This window comes from Myxocyprinus asiaticus, chromosome 44 (assembly GCF_019703515.2).
Source record: "Myxocyprinus asiaticus isolate MX2 ecotype Aquarium Trade chromosome 44, UBuf_Myxa_2, whole genome shotgun sequence".
NCBI classification, from domain to species: Eukaryota; Metazoa; Chordata; class Actinopteri; order Cypriniformes; family Catostomidae; genus Myxocyprinus; species Myxocyprinus asiaticus.
Window position 1 is genome coordinate 18,401,408 of NC_059387.1, and position 16,946 is coordinate 18,418,353.

The 16,946-nt window shown below is 47.6% G+C and overlaps 1 protein-coding gene across 2 annotated transcripts in view; it reads left to right on the top strand.

Moving 5' to 3' along the window:
• Positions 1 to 16,946, top strand: part of LOC127434297 (semaphorin-5A-like) — a 242,787-nt gene that overhangs the window by 122,939 nt on the left and 102,902 nt on the right. For both annotated transcript variants that reach the window (XM_051686934.1, XM_051686935.1), the window contains exon 5: positions 10,322 to 10,384. In XM_051686934.1, coding sequence (XP_051542894.1) covers positions 10,322 to 10,384 — 63 coding nt within the window. The remainder of the gene's footprint in view (positions 1 to 10,321; positions 10,385 to 16,946) is intronic.

The following is a 16,946-nucleotide window of genomic DNA, read 5'->3' on the forward strand; positions in this document are numbered from 1 at the left end:
GGCTGGTGATAAAGTCAAGGTCTATGTGAGACCAAGGGTGGGAAGGAATGAGGAGGGGACAAACAACACTTTGGGCATCCTCTCTGAGTGGGCATCATTCCAAGTGCTCTCTTGACCCAAGCCTCAACCCCCCACGAGAATGCCGCCACCACTCATTCAGGGGAAATTATGGCATCAGGGCAGATCGTGCGCTCAGGCTCATGAAAGACGGCTTAATATTTTTGGAGCCTGGGCGATAAGAGATCTTAAAATCAAACCACCCAAAGAAGAGAGCCCAACGAGCCTGTTGTGAGTTAAGCCTCTTAGCAGACCGAATATATTCAAGGTTTTTGTGGTCAGTCCAGACCACAAAAGGTTTTTTGGCTCCCTCCAACCAGTGACACCACTCATCCAAGGCCATTTTGACCACCAGGAGCTCTCAGTTGCCGATGTCATAGTTCCGTTTAACCTGCAAGAGACGATGAGAAAAAAAGCACAGGGATGAGTCAAACCATCATGAGGAGATTGTTGTGACAAGACTGCTCTGACGCCCAGCTCTAATGCATCTACCTCTACCACGAAACAACAAGAATGGTCCGGAAAAATTCAAATGGGTGCTGAAGTAAATAAAGATCTGAGTTTGTCAAAAGCAGCCTGAGTAAGGGTCGACCACTGAAACGATTTCTTGGTAGAGGTTAGATCCATCAGAGGAGCGGAAACAAGGCTGTAGTTCTTGCCCAGAGGAGACTACAAACCCCAAGAACGGAAACAACCGTGCATGGATCTGACACTTCTCCACCTTGACAAAGAGCTGATTTTCGAGAAGCCTCTACAGAACCTAGCAGATATGCTTGGTGTAATCACGGATATACTGATTTTCTCCCAGTCTATCGTCCAGGTACACAAAGATGAACCGATTAACCATGTCATGCAACACATCATTCACCAAGGCCTGGAAGACAGCTGGGCTATAGTCAAGCCAACTGGCATGTCTTAATATTCGGAATGCCCCGTAGGGGTGTTAAAAGCTGTCTTCCATTCACCCCCCTCCCTCATACGCACAAGGTTGTAGGCGTTGTGCAGGTCCAACTTTGTAAAGACAGTCACCCCCTGCAACAACTCGAAGGCTGAAGACATGAGAGGTAAAGGATACCTATTCTTGATGGTGACATCATTCAGCCCCTGGTAGTCGATGCAAGGGCGAAGCGATCTGTCCTTCTTCCCCAAAAAGAAGAACCTCTGCACCGGCCGGTGATGAGGAAGAGCGGATGAGCCCCGCTGCCAGAGACTCCTTGATGTACTTGTCCATGCCCTCTCCCTCAGGTCCTGACAGTGAAAACAGTTGACCATGAGGTGGAGGAGTTCCTGGCAGCAGATCCACTGCATAGTCATACAGACGATGTGGAGGAAGAGATCCGGCCCGGGACTTGCTGAACATCCCTGCCAGGTTGTGGTAATCTTCTAGAACCCCAGTGAGATCAGCCGGTTCGACCTGAAAAACAGAAGAAGACAGGACAGGTGAGGGTGCAGTTCCCAGACAATTCTCAAGGCAGAAAGGGCTCCATGAAGAGATGGAACCCTTAAGCCAACAAATGTGAGGATTGTACTAACCAGGGATGTCCCAAAATAACAGGTGCAAAGGGAGACCTGATTAAGTAAAGCACAATCTCCTTCTCATGATTTCCCGAAATAAGAAGACTCACCGGGACCATGACTTGAGAAATATTCTCCAGTGGTCTTGCCCTTAGGTCGCTGGCAGTCTGAGGAGTAGAGAGAGACTAGACCGGTAGACACCACTGGATGGCCAGAGCTGAATCTATGAAATTCCCCTCAGCCCCGCGTCAATTAAAACCCGATCACAGATGACAGTCCTTATTCCAATGGAACATGGCTGGGAGGAGAGTGCAACGACAAAAAGTTCAATGGACATAGTGCTCACCAATATGCCCCTGTCTATGGGTGAGCAGCGGCTTTTTCCGGGCATGCGATGGAATAATGCACTGGCTTGCCGCAGTAAAGGCAGAGACCTTGTATGAGCTGACATCTTCTCTCCTCAGGTCTTAGTCAAATCCGGCCTACCTGCATGGGCTGTACCTCAGAAGATTCATAAGAAGACACTGGTGAAGAGGGATTCATCCCCTCCTTCCCCCCAGGCTCCCGGGGTGCAGGGTACTTGACGACGCAAGGCAAGGCGGTTGTCTACCTGGGCTGCCAAACTCACTAGGTCATCAAAGCGAGGAGGTAGATCGAGAGCATATATGATCAGCGAGCCCATGCAGGAAGCGGTCCCATCTCGCCCCCTCAATCCAATCACCCGCAGCGGAGAGAGTTTGGAACTCAATGGCGTAGTCCATGACCGATTGCTCCCCCTGACGGATATCACAAAGTTGACATGTTCCTGAAGAGTCTGATCAAACATTTTCATCATCTATGAAAAAAGCATAATTAGAGACAGGAAGGTGTGACAGGATTTGGGATTGGCATCGTATGGAGCCAGTGGTTTGAGGCATGGTTCCAAACTTCATTGTGCAGGAGGGCTGACTGAAGGAGCAGGTAGAGGGGGTGAGGAAGAGGCACCGGATTCAGGCATGCTCCAAAGCTGCCGCATCTGCTCCGTAAGCTCCGCAAGCTGATTAGCAATGGCCCAGAGAATCTGGGTAGTGGTGGAAAGCTGTTCTTCTTGGCAGCCGAGAAGCACTCCTTGCTGGGAAACCGTGGTTCTTAAATCTGGATGCTCGGAGGGATCCATGTTGGCCAGACTGTAAAGTCACAGCAGGTATAAGGAGGACCCAGACAGGATGAGCGATTCAACAGTTTATTGAACACCAACGGCAACAGAGCAGACAGTTCATAACAAAAACAGTCCAGAGAATGGAGCAGAGTGGCAGACATTGCAGACTGGGGCTGAGGGGAATCCAACTTCATGAAGGTGGATGACGAATGCTGTGAGCAGCAGTCCGGAGCAGGTAAGTGACAGCAGCAGGTGAGAAGGTAGGTGATCAGTTACTGTGAGCACTGGGAATAATGAGGAGGAATTATCTGGGAGAGAGATTGAACAAACAAACAAAACAGCATGAAAAACTAGATCAACTGACAGAGGCTGACTGCATGGAGAACGTGCAATACAATCTGGCACAAGACAGCAAACACGAGGGCTTAATATGGGAGAGGAGAAAATAGGGAACAGATGAAACTAATGGTGATAATGAGCCCACCAACCCTGCGGAGAAACCCCACAGTGATGATGAGCACATGGCCAAGTAAACAATCAGGGAAACACAGAAGGAAAATATAACACTCCACAAACGGAACGGACTCACCGCCAAATCACCCAGAGATCCCGACATCCTTTGGTATAAGAAACATACATACTGTATTTGCCAACAGTGATAGTACCATTAAAATATTTACATTTGAGAAAGACTTGATCATAATATTGAATTTAATAGAAGAAGTGACGCTTATAATAGTGGGGGTTAATGTAACACTTGAAAAAATATATATAATGTACAGTATATTTACATACACTATATAAGTTTGGAATAATGGACAGATTTAGTTCTTATTGAAAGAAATTGGTACTTTTATTCACCAATGTGGCATCCAACTGATCACAATGTATAGTCAGGACATTAATAACATGAAAAATTACTATTACAATTGAAAAAAAATTCAGAACTTCTTAAACAACTTCAAAGAGTTCTCATAAAAAAATCCTCCATGTGCAGCAATGACAGCTTTGCAGATCCTTGGCATTTTAGCTGTCAGTTTGTCCAGATACTCAGGTGACATTTCACCCCATGCTTCTTGTAGCACTTGCCATATATGTGGCGGTCTTTTCGGGCACTTCTCACACACCTTACAGTCTAGCTGGTCCCACAAAAGCTAAATGGGGTTAAGATCCATAACACTCTTTTCCAATTTTGTGTTGTCCAATGTCTGTGTTTCTTTGCCACTCTAACCTTTTATTTTTGTTTTTCTGTTTCAAAAGTGGCTTTTTCTTTGCAATTCTTCCCATAAGGCCTGCACCCCTGAGTCTTCTCTATACTGTTGTACATGAAACTGGTGTTGAACGGTAGAATTCAATGAAGCTGTCAGCTGAGGACATGTGAGGCATCTATTTCTCAAAGTAGTGACTCTGATGTACTTATCCTCTTGTTTAGTTGTACATCTTGCCTTCCACATCTCTTTCTGTCCTTGTTAGAGCCAGTTGTCCTTTGTCTTTGAAGACTGTAGTGTACACCTTTGGATGAAATCTTCAGTTGTTTTGCAATTTCAAGCATTGTATAGCCTTCATTCCTCAAAAGAATGGTTGACTGACGAGTTTCTAGAGAAAGCTGTTTCTTTTTTGCTATTTTTGACCTAATATTGACCTTAATTGACCAGTCTGTTGCATACTGTGGCAACTCAAAAACAAACACAAAGACAATGTTAAGCTTCATTTAATGACCCAAATAGCTTTCAGCTGTGTTTGTGATAATGGCAAGGGATTTTCTAGTACCAAATTAGCAATTTAGCATGATTACTCAAGGATAAGGTGTAGGAGTGATGGCTGCTGGAAACGGGCATATCTAGATTTGATCAAAAAATACTTTTTTCAAATAGTGATGGTGCTGTTTTTTACATCAGTAATGTTCTGACTATACTTTGTGATCAGTTGAATGCCACTTTGGTGAATTAAAGTACCAATGTCCTTCTGAGAACAGCAAAATCTGTACATTATTCCAAACTTTAGGCCACCAGTTTGTATATATATATATATATATATATATATATATATATATATATATATATATAAACTCAGCAAAAAAAGAAACATCCTCTCACTTTCAACTGCTTTTATTTTCAGCAAACTTAACATGTATAAATATGTGTATGAACATAAAAAGATTCAACAACTAAGACATAAACTGAACAAGTTTCACAGACATGTGACTAATGGAAAGTAAACAGTAACAGTCAGTATCTGGTGTGGCCACCAGCTGCATTAAGTACTGCAGTGCATGGACTGCACCGTATTTGCCAGTTCTTGCTGAGAGATGTTATCCCACACTTCCACCAAGGCACTTGCAAGTTTCCAGACATTTCTGGGGGGATTGGCCCTAGCCCTCACCCTCCAATCCAACAGGTCCCAGACGTGCTCAATGGGATTGAGATCCGGGCTCTTCGCTGGCAATGGCAGAACACTGACATTCCTGACTTGCAGGAAATCATGCACAGAATGAGCAGTATGGCTGGTGGCATTGTCATGCTGGAGGGTCATGTCAGGATGAGCCTGCAGGAAGGGTACCACATGAGGGAGGAGGATGTCTTCCCTGTAACGCACAGTGTTGAGATTGCCTGCAATGACATCAAGCTTAGTCCGATGATGCTGTGACACACCGCCCCAGACCATGACGGACCCTCCACCTCCAAATCGATCCCGCTCCAGAGTACAGGCCTCGGTGTAACGCTCATTCTTTCGATGATAAATGCGAGTCCGACCATCACCCCTGATGAGACAAAACCGTGACTCGTCAGTGAAGAGTACTTTTTGCCAGTCCTGTCTGGTCCAGTGAAGGTGGGTTTGTGCCCATAGGTGACGTCGTTGCCAGTGATGTCTGGTTAGGATCTGCCTTACAACAGGCCTACAAGCCCTCAGTCCAGCCTCTCTCAGCCTATTGCAGACAGTTTTAGCACTTATGGAGTGATTGTGCATTTCTGGTGTAACTCTGGCAGTTGTTGTTGCCATACTGTACCTGTCCACTGGTGTGATATTCGGATGTACCGATCCTGTGCAGGTGTTGTTACACATGGTCTGCCACTGCGAGGACGATCAGCTGTCCTTCCTGTCTCCCTGTAGCGCTGTCTTAGGCGTCTCACAGTACGGACATTGCAATTTATTGCCCTGGCCACATCTGCAGTCCTCATGCCTCCATGCAGCATGCCTAAGGCACATTCATGCAGATGATCAGGGACCCTGGCATCTTTCTTTTGGTGTTTTTCAGAGTCAGTAGAAAGGTCTCTTTTGTGTCCTAAGTTTTTATAACTGTGGCCTTAATTGCTTACCATCTGTAAGCTGTTAGTTTCTTAACGACTGTTCCACAGGTGTGTTGGGCCTCATGTATTCAGATAGAAGACAAAGGCAGGCCTAACACAGTCGTAAAACCTAACTCGGGCCCCGACATACTAAGTTGTAAATCTTACTGATAAGAACCGCGGCAAAATCAAACAAAGGGAGTCCAAAACAAACTACAAATCCCATGAAGCCTTGCTCACTAAAGGATGGAACTCTCAACTCCTATTGGATGAGGCACACAACAGAACGTCCCTCAACCATGACATCATCAGGAGTAGAAATACCTCAAAAATGCTTCCGGGATTTGCTTCCAGCAACTTTGCTCGCCGTGTATAGATGCAGCTCATCGCTGCTCTCAGGTGCAGTCTCGTGGCACAAGGAAGTAACGTCCGACTTGAAACTGTGGCCATACAATCTCCATCTCGCTGGACGAGTTGAGATTACTCTGTGTTCAACCGAACACTATAATGGATCCGCATCTTCATCCGTTTGCCTGCAGAAGTGAAGAGATTAAAGATTTCTCTTCCATCTTCAATCAAGTCGACATTTCTGATTTCTCCACCAGCCTGCCGAGAATCAGCAGCCATACCACCTGCCGACAGAGCGAGGAAACGGCCTCCCGTCATCACCCAAGCCTCGAGGAACCGAGTCTGAGTTAAAGGACGGATGAACACACATTCTGCATCCTCATGCGATTAAAATAAGAGATTTACGTCTGGGCAGAGATAGAATATTATATTGTGTTATTCTTGTGTTTCAAGGTTTTTGCTTGTACAGTTTACGGACCGCCATGTCTGCTCATTATTAATATTCAGGGTATTAATTATCACAAATCTGATTTGCTGTATTGTGGTCCAACTACAGTGGGCTGTTGTGCATTTCCGCCATCGCGGGTAAGACCGGCAAACTGAGTTTATCCATTAAAGAATCAAAGAACGCGGGACTGTTTACGAGCCGTCCACCGCGTCTCTGAGTGATAAACTAACAGCTGTTTTCTCTCCCACGATTGCGAAATCGGCTTTGGGGCCATCACTTAATTCTCTCTCTCTCTCTCGTACTAACCACACACACACGCGACCCCTCACAAACATTCTGGCACACATTTTTGGCTCGTAGATAGCTTCGTGATAAAGCTCAGCTTTGTCCCTAAGCTATTGTACAAGCGGATACACGTGGTAACTGGTAGACACCATTGACTGGTTTCTCTCCGCCCACATTCACGGCCATATTCCCTGGCCGGAAGTCTCACGTGACATACTCTCCACGAGAGTCACGTCCGCCATTTTGTGTGCATCCCTCCTTACACACACACACACACAGACTCGCTCTCACACACACACACACACCCTCATGTGTTATAGGATTATATTGATTTCCATATCTAATCATATCACTGTTTAGTTTGTAGTTGTAAGTCGGAAGTTTATTGATTGCATTGTATTAATTATTAATTGATATTACTGCATAAATAAACCTTGTTTATATTACAAAGAGAAGTGTTTTGGTTTGTTTTGCATACACCTGTGTCATGCTGACGGGATGTCAGTGCTCGGATTCAAGCCTTCATTCTTTGTTTTTTTCCCGAAAATCGATATTCTTCAGATGTCGATTTTCCTTAGAAAACAATCTAATATTGAGACTGTGATACTATCTGGTTATTAGTCCCTGATTCCAGGGTGGTGCCCCGTCAATGTTAAATCTTATTAATATTCTACTGATTTTTGATAATTGATAATTATCTTTGATGATTGTTGAATCTGAATGACCAATAAGCTAGTGTTAATTTTAATTAATGTTTCATCGATGTTAACAATTAACGATTATATTTGATAATTGTTGATTTAAAGGATTAGAAAAAGCTAACATTGATTCTCATCAATGTTATATTGATTTAATAATTAATAATTGTCTTTGATAATTATTAATTATTGCTATGAACCAAACCCGCTCCTAAACGTAGCGCACTACATTTACTGGAGCCCCATATGAGGTTTTAATGAGTTAGATTCAATGAATTAATTTTAATATTAATTAATAACTAAAGAAATAATTATTAATTATTTCTGATAGTAACACTGATCTAAACAACCAGTAAAGCCCTACAGGTGCATGTTCATTAATTGTTTATGGTTCATTGAACAAGCATGGAAAACATTGTTTAAACCCTTTACAATAAAGATCTGTAAAGTTATTTGGATTTTTACAAAATTATCTTTAATATACAGTGTCCTGAAAAAGGGACATTTCTTTTTTTTGCTGAGTTTATATATAAACTCAGCAAAAACAGAAACGTCCTCTCACTTTCAACTGCTTTTATTTTCAGCAAACTTAACATGTGTAAATATTTGTATGAACATAAAAAGATTCAACAACTAAGACATAAACTGAACAAGTTTCACAGACATGTGACTAACAGAAATGGAATAATGTGTCCCTGAACAAAGGGGGGGGTCAAAATCAAAAGTAACAGTCAGTATCTGGTGTGGCCACCAGCTGCATTAAGTACTGCAGTGCATCTCCTCCTCATGGACTGCACCAGATTTGCCAGTTCTTGCTGTGAGATGTTACCCCACCAAGGCACTTGCAGGTTCCCGGACATTTCTGGGGTGAATGGCCCTAGCCCTCACCCTCCGATCCAACAGGTCCCAGACGTGCTCAATGGGATTGAGATCCGGGCTCTTTGCTGGCCATGGCAGAACACTGACTTTCTTGTCTTAATTATGAGCAGTATGGCTGGCAGCATTGTCATGCTGGAGGGTCATGTAAGGATGAGCCTGCAGGAAGGGTACCACATGAGGGAGGAGGATGTCTTCCCTGTGATGCACAGCATTGAGATTGCCTGCAATGACAACAAAATCTCAGTCCGATGATGCTGTGACACACTGCCCCACACCATGACGGATCCTCCACCTCCAAATCGATCCCGCTCCAGAGTAAAGGCCTTGGTGTAACGCTTATTCCTTCGACAATAAACGCGAGTCCAACCATAACCCCTGGTGAGACAAAGCCATGACTCATCAGTGAAGAGCACTTTTTGCCAGTCCTGTCTGGTCCAGCAAAGGTGGGTTTGTGCCCATAGGTGACATTGTTGCCGGTGATGTCTGGTAAGGACCTGCCTTACAACAGGCCTACAAGCCCTCAGTCCACCCTCTCTCAGCCTATTGCAGACAGTCTGAGTACTGATGGAGGGATTGTGCATTCCTGGTGTAACTCAGGCAATTGTTGTTTCCATCCTGTACCTGTCCCACGGGTGTGATATTCGGATGTACCGATCCTGAGCCACCATTGTTACACGTGGTCTGCCACTGCGAGGATGATCAGCTGTCCTTCCTGTCTCAGTGTAGTGCTGTCTTAGGCATCTCACAGTACGGACATTGCAATTTATTGCCCTGGCCACATCTGCAGTCCTCATGCCTCCATGCAGCATGCCTCCATGCAGCATGCCATTCACGCAGATGAGCAGGGACGCTGGGCACCTTTCTTTTGGGTGTTTTTCAGAGTCAGTAGAGTTTTTATAACTGTGACCTTAATTGCCTACCATCTGTAAGCTGTTAGTGTCTTCACGACCATTCCACAGGTGCATGTTCATTATTTTTTTATGGTTCATTGAACAAGCATGGAAAACATTGTTTAAACCCCTTTACAATAAAGATATGTAAAGTTATTTGAATTTTTAAAAAATTATATTTAAAATACAGTGTATTAAAAATGGGACTTTTCTTTTTTGCTGAGTTTTTATACAGAAAGAGAGAGAGAGAGAGAGAGAGAGAGGTGTTAACCCTCAATGTCTCAAATAAGGGCACACCTCCAAGTTAGAATAAAATTGTCTTAATATTAATATTACTGAATAGTTTTTTTTCTAGTTGTCAGGAATAATATGTGTTTTAAAAGTCTATGAGATTACTATATTGTAATTATGTGAAAATAGTTAAATTCAACTAGTCTTTAACTAGATATTTTAATGAAATGCTGTAATTTGCATGACATATTTCAAGAATTTAATCTTTCAATTGAATCATACAGTTTTTATTTTAATAACTTGTGTTTTAATTGCCCCTGACCTTACAGCCAAGACACAATCTTATATGTTAACTACCAGCAACAGTGTAAGATATTAAACTGATCAAGTTTAAATGGTATAAAAGGTATCAAAACGTCAAACAGCAGAAGAGAAATGCAGGTCTTAAAAAAAAAAAAAAAATGATTGTAATAATTTAGTGCATTACAATTGCCCTATGTTACAATGTATTTTCATGATATATTTTTTCATGTGTCTGTTAACAGGAGGCAGAATGGCATTGTGATGAGTTTACCAAAGGAGCCTGTTTCAGTCGGGGCAAATCAGAGGTGAGTATTGTACATTGTCTTTCAATGTATGTGTTTTACTTTTGGTTAAAATGAAGGTTGTTTTTATGATTAACTGTGTTAATTAGTTATCGCTATCGTTCTCCATCCTAAAATAGCAGGCCTATTATTTATGAAACAGTTCTTGCTTAGGCATTCCCATGTCTCTTTCACTTTTCTATGGAACCATTTCCATGCCACTGTAGTACTGACTCCCTTGTGTTTTTATGGCTGACTGAATTAGATCAGATTTGCATTACAAACTGTTTCTTAAGTTGCCTTAATATTTCACTTACCCAAGCTCTGTCAAACTTGAGACAAAGAGCCCTCCTTTGCTTTATCTTATGCTACACTGAGCTAAGCCATGCTAAGTCATATGTGAGCAGTATAGGGACTATGTTTGAGATGGCCAGCCATCCTTCCAGCCTCGGCCGAACCCCAAAGTGTATTTCTAGTGGCCCAGTGTGGTTAAAAGCTAGTGCAAATGGATCCACGAGTGTTTTTTAAATTTGCTTATAAAATGTGGTCAGAGGACCATAGTGACATCAGCCAACGTGTGATTGTAATTCAGAATTGCAGCCACCTTATTCAGAGAAGTGGCTGTCATAACTTGCTTGGAATTATAGACCCTTTCTGAATTGACTTCACTGCACATATAGTAACTCAATATTGACTAAGAGGTAAAGTGTGTCATTTTTGTTAAAATACTCTCTCCGATACCAGCTTAATATGCAGAGACAACTATACTGCTGTACAAAGGTGAAACACAGTAACTACAGTTCACATCTTGTCAAAATTGAGTTATGACCGAAATCTGGTTCCCCTTCTGTCACTCACTCGACATTGTGTCGATGAAGTGACACTAGGGGTCGCTCCTGGGAGCCCCAGACATCTCTGATCTTTGAGAAAAGGCCAATGAGAATTGGCGAGTGGAATTTGCATGCCACTTCCACGGACATACGGGTATAAAAGGAGCTGGAATGCAACCACTCATTCAGATTTCTTCTTCGAAGCCGAGTGGTTGTGTTCATTCAAGCTGAACTACTACTGGTCCATTCATCTCTCTTGCTCTCACGAGCTGTTGGTCTTATGGCGCATTACAGCAGTTCTCCCCCTCTTGCACCAACGTTATGCAGAGTACATCCCTGGGCGCTTCAACAGCGAGAAAAAGAAAGAGTATATTTTCCCTCTAAAAGAGAATATTTCCAACTAAAAGAGTGGCACTCACGAAAACGTCTTTTTCAAGATGACTTTTCGTTTGTGTATCCTTCCTGGTTGCGGTCGCTATCTCACCGCTTCTGATGGGCATGATGGCTGTATTTTGTGTTTGAGTGCTTCCCACGTGGAGACATAGTTCGTGGATGGTTCATGTCCTCATTACGAGAACATGACCATGGCTACGTTGCAGTCGCACAACCCCAGTGGCTCCCTGTCTCTGTCCTTCTACTTACGGGTATGAGGCTGAGTCGGTTAGCACTGGGGGTGATTTGGGGACTTCAATGGGAGCTTCTCTGCCGGGTGACCCCCCACGGACCTCCCATTCCCCTGCACGCTCGTATGCCCCGGCCGGGTTCTGGGATGAGACCGCGGGCCCGTTTCCTCGGGTGGATCAGGCGGTCATGGTGCACTTGTGACCGCAGAGCGCTGCCACCTGGCGAAGTTGTCTGAGGCTCCCATCCAGGGCCTGTGGGCTCACATCATCACTGACGGCTAAAGCCTACAGTGCTGCTGGATGTGCCACCTCCGCTCTACATGCCACGGCTATCCTGCAGGTGCACCAAGCCAAGGCACTTAAAGAACTGCACGAGGGTAGTTCTGACCTGGGATTAATGCAGGAGCTGCGCTCGGCGACCGACCTCGCCCTCCGGGCAGGTGATGTCCACCTTGGTGGTCCAGGAATGCCACCTTTGGCTCAACCTGGTCGAGTCGAGGGAGGCTGACAAGGTTTGATTCCTTGATGCCCCCATGTCCCAGGCTGGCCTATTCGGCGATGCCGTCGGAGACTTTGCCTGGCAATTTTTGACGGTAAGGAAGCAGACGGAGGCCATACAACATATCCTACCCCGGCGCGGCTTGAGGCCCCGCACCCCGTCTGCTTGTCGCCAAGGGCGTCCCCCTGCGGAAGTAACACCGGCTCCGCCACAGCCCGCCCCAGTGGGCCGGCCCTGCCGTGGAGCCACCCGCAGGAAACAGACGCCACCTGTCTCTTGGCCAGCCGCCAAGAACTCGAGGAAGGCTTCGAAGCGCCCCTGAGATGGGCAGCCCAGGAAGTTAGGAACTCACCTTCAGGAGCTGGTAAAGAGACCACTCCTTCCCCCGACGGAGGGTCGGGTGGAGAACCCTTATTTTCCTTTTCTTTTGATTTCGCCTCATGCCCAACGGGCTGCTGTACCCACTTTGCCAAGAAAAGAGCAGTTTCCTTACTTACTGGGCCTCACAGTCGGTGTTCACAGCCGTCATTATCATGACCGCCGGACACCGCTTCTCTCTGGCAGGTTTGGCGCCCCCGCGCGCCCAGCTGTGGCACAAGTCTGCTCCCAATGTGATGGTCTCCATGGGTCACGAGGACACACTTCTTCCTCCCCTGTCCCAGGCCATTCCAGGGGTAGTCACAAGGAGCCAGGTAAGGGCTTTGATGTCCTTAGACTCAGCACGGCCACAAGTGGCACCTCAGGCTCTGCCCCATCAGCGTTGGCTGATCAGGACTGTCCGACTCAGCTATGCGATTCAATTCGCCAGGCATCCGCCCAGGTTCAACGACATCCACTTCACTGCGGTGAAAGACGAGAACGCTGCTGCCTTGCACGTGGAGATCGCCTCCCTCCTACGGAAGGATGCGATCGAGCCTGTTCCTCCAGCCGAGATGAAGAAGGGGTTTTACAGCCCTTACTACATCGTACCCAAAAAAGGCGGCGGGTTGCGGCCAATCTTGGACCTGCGAGTTCTGAACCGGGCTTTGCACAGACTCCTGTTCAAGATGCTGATGCAGAAACGCATTCTAGCGAGCGTCCGGCATCAAGATTGGTTCGTGGCAGTAGACCTGAAGGATGCATACTTCCATGTCTTGGTTTTACCTTGACACAGACCCTTCCTGCGGTTTACTTTCGAGGGCCAGTCATACTAGTACAAGGTCCTCCCCTTCGGTCTGTCCCTGTCACCTCGTGCCTTCATGAAGGTTGCAGAGGCAGCCCTTGCCCCGCTAAGGAAGTGGGCATCCGCATTCTCAACTATCTCAATGACTGGCTGATCCTAGCTCACTCGTGGGACTTGTTGTGTGCACACAGGGACCTGGTGCTCATGCACCTCAGCCGGCTGGGGCTTCGGGTCAACTGGGAAAAGAAGGAGCTCTCCCCGGTTCAGAGCATCTCTTTTCTCGGTATGGAGTTAGACTCAGTCTCAATGATGGCGCGCCTCACAAATGAGGTGCTGAACTGTCTGAGTACGTTCAGACAGAAGACGTTGGTCCCACTGAAATCTTTTCAGAGGCTTCTGGGGCAGTCACGCTGCTCGGGTTGATGCATACGAGACCGCTTCAGCACTGGCTCCAGACTCAAGTTGTGAGATGGGCATGGCACCACGGTGCACACCGCGTGCTCGTCACACAAGTTTGTCCCCATTTGTTCAGCCCTTTGTCCGAACTAGCATTCCTATGGGCAGGAGTTCCCCTTGGGCAGGTCTCCAGGCATGTCGTGGTTACGACGGATGCCTCCAAGCGTGGCTGGGGTGCCGTGTGCAACGGGCATGCAGCCGCCGGCCCTTGGACTGGTCCGCAACTGTGTTGGCACATCAACTGCCTCGAGTTGCTGGCAGTATTGCTCGCTCTGCGGAGGCTTTTGCTGTTGATCCGGGGCAAGCACATGTTGGTCCTATGGTTGCGTACATCTACGCTCTAGACGAATGTCGCAACTTGCCCGCCGTCTCCTCCTCTGGAGTCAGTAGCGGCTCAAGTCGCTGCAAGCCACTCATATCCCGGGCAACCTCAACAGCACAGAAGACGTGCTGTCGTGGCAAGTCACGCTCAGGGGAGAGTGGAGACTCCACCCTCAGGTGGTCCAGCTGATTTGGAATCGATTCGGTCAAGCGCAGGTGGACCTGTTCGCTTTCTGGGAATCCTCCCACTGCCCACTCTGGTATTCTCAGGCTCCCCTCGGCACAGACGCGTTGGCACACAGCTGGCCCCTGGAGCTGCGCAAGTATGTGTTTCCCCCAGTGAGCCTACTTTCACAGATGTTGTGCAAGGTCAGGGAGGATGAGGAGCAGGTCATCCTAGTGGCATCTTATTGGCCCACCCAGACTTGGTTTTCAGACCTCACGCTCCTCGCGACAGCCCCCCCCGGTGAATTCCCCTGAGGAAGGACCTTCTTTCTCAGGGACGGGGCACCATCTGGTACCCATGACCAGACCTCTGGAATCTCCATGTCTGGCCCTTGGACGGGACGCGGAAGACTTAAGTGGCCTACCATCGGCAGTGGTACACACAATCACTCAGGCCAGGGCTTCCTCGACGAGGTGCCCGTATGACCTGAAGTGGTGTCTGTGTGCTAAGTGGTGTTCTTCCCGACGCAAAGACCCCCAGAGATGCGCAGTCGGATCAGTGCTTTCCTTTCTGCAGGAGAGGCTGGAGGGGCGGCTGTCCCCTTCCACCTTGAAGGTGTATGTAGCAGCTATATCGGCACATCACGATGCAGTTGACGGTAAGTATTTGGGGAAGCACGACTTGATCGTCAGGTTCCTGAAAGGCACAAGGATGTTAAACCCCCCCAGGCCACGCCTCGTTCCCTCGTGGGACCTCTCCGTGGTCCTTCGGGGTCTACGGGGAGCTCCATTTGAGCCCCTAAAGTCAGGAGAGTTAAAGGCGCTCTCTTTGAAGACTGCCCTTCTGACGGCGCTTACCTCCATCAAGAGGGTAGGGGACCTACAGGCATTCTCTGTCAGTAAACTGTGCCTGGAGTTCGGCCCGTGTGACTCTCACGTGATCCTGAGACCCCGACCGGGCTATGTGCTCAAGGTTCCCACGACCCTGTTCAGGGATCAGGTGGTGAACCTGCAAGCACTGCCCCAGGAGGAGGCAGACCCAGCCTTGACGTTGCTGGGTCCGGTGCGTGCTTTGCGCATCTACTTGGATCGCACGCAGAGCTTTAGAAGCTCTGAGCAGCTCTTTGTCTGCTTTGGGGAACAGCGGAAAGGAAGTGCTGTCTCCAAGCAGAGGATCGCCCACTGGGTCATTGACGCCATCGCTATGGCATATCACGCCAAGGACGTGCCCCCACCCCCCATGGGGCTGCACGCCCACTCTACCAGGGGTGTAGCGGCCTCCTGGGCTCTGACCAACGGCACCACTCTAGCAGACATTTGTATAGCAGCGGGCGGGGCAACACCTAACACCTTTGCGAGGTTCTACAACATCCGGGTTGAGCTGGTCTCGTCCCGTGCGTTGTCAGGTTCAAACAGGTAAGTCTTGGGACAGCTGGCCGGTTGTACTGCTTGTGCATAGCGCCTTTCCCCTCCCTTGAGGCGAAGATGTGTGCTCTTTCTCTCAGTCACATTCACAAAAGTTTGGACCCTGGATGTCCTTCCTCCTTAGCCCTGTGGCTGGCGAGTTTTCGGAGAAACTCGCCGCCGGCCCAGTACGTGTGCTAATTAGGCCCTGTACTGGGGTAGGTGCTCCACATGCACTGGTTACCCCATTGGTAACCCCATGTGATGTATTTTCCGCAAAGTGGTTTCCCCGTTGGTAAACCACGTCTTCCTTGGGCAGATGCCCCTCTGCCCCGGGTCACTGTGTCTGTAGAAACTCCTCCCCCCTCGTGTAGGACCTACCATGGGACCCTTCCACATGACGTGCTTCCGACTGACTCAGTAAGACCATGTGATGTATTTCCACCTGAAAGCCCCCCCCTCTCTGGGTGGGGTGTGGTCTCCACGGTGTCCTCCTCTTTGGAGGGACACCCCCCGGACATTGACCTTATATGGCCCCCAGCTGAATGATTTCATTCCTTTTGGGGAGAAAAAAAGAGAAAAGGCCGCGGCTGGGCCGGCCGGTCCTCATCTTTTTGTGCAGTCAACTTGTCCCTGAGGTGCAGGGGACCGTTTGACGCCCACAAGAGCGTTGGGGGAGGTTACGTGACAGCCAGGTGCGCTGGTTATGACGCACACAGAGGTCTGCCCGTCTCGCCCCGCTAGTCCACGTAACACAGTTCAGTAGTTGTGGCGTTTCTTATAGGGACCCCTAGTGTCACTTCATCGACACAATGTCGAGTGAGTGACAGAAGGGGAACATCTCGGTTACTGTCATAACCTCCGTTCCCTGATGGAGGGAATGAGACGTTGTGTCCCTCCTGCCACAACACCGAACTACCTGCTGAATGGGCCGGGACCTTGTCTCGGCTCCTCAGTGCAAAACCTGAATGAGTGGTTGCATTCCAGCTCCTTTTATACCCGTATGTCCAGGGGAGTGGCATGCAAATTCCACTCGCCAATTCTCATTGGCCTTTTTTCAAAGATCAGCGATGTCTGGGGCTCCCAGGAGTGACCCCTAGTGTCACTTCATCATCACAACGTCTCG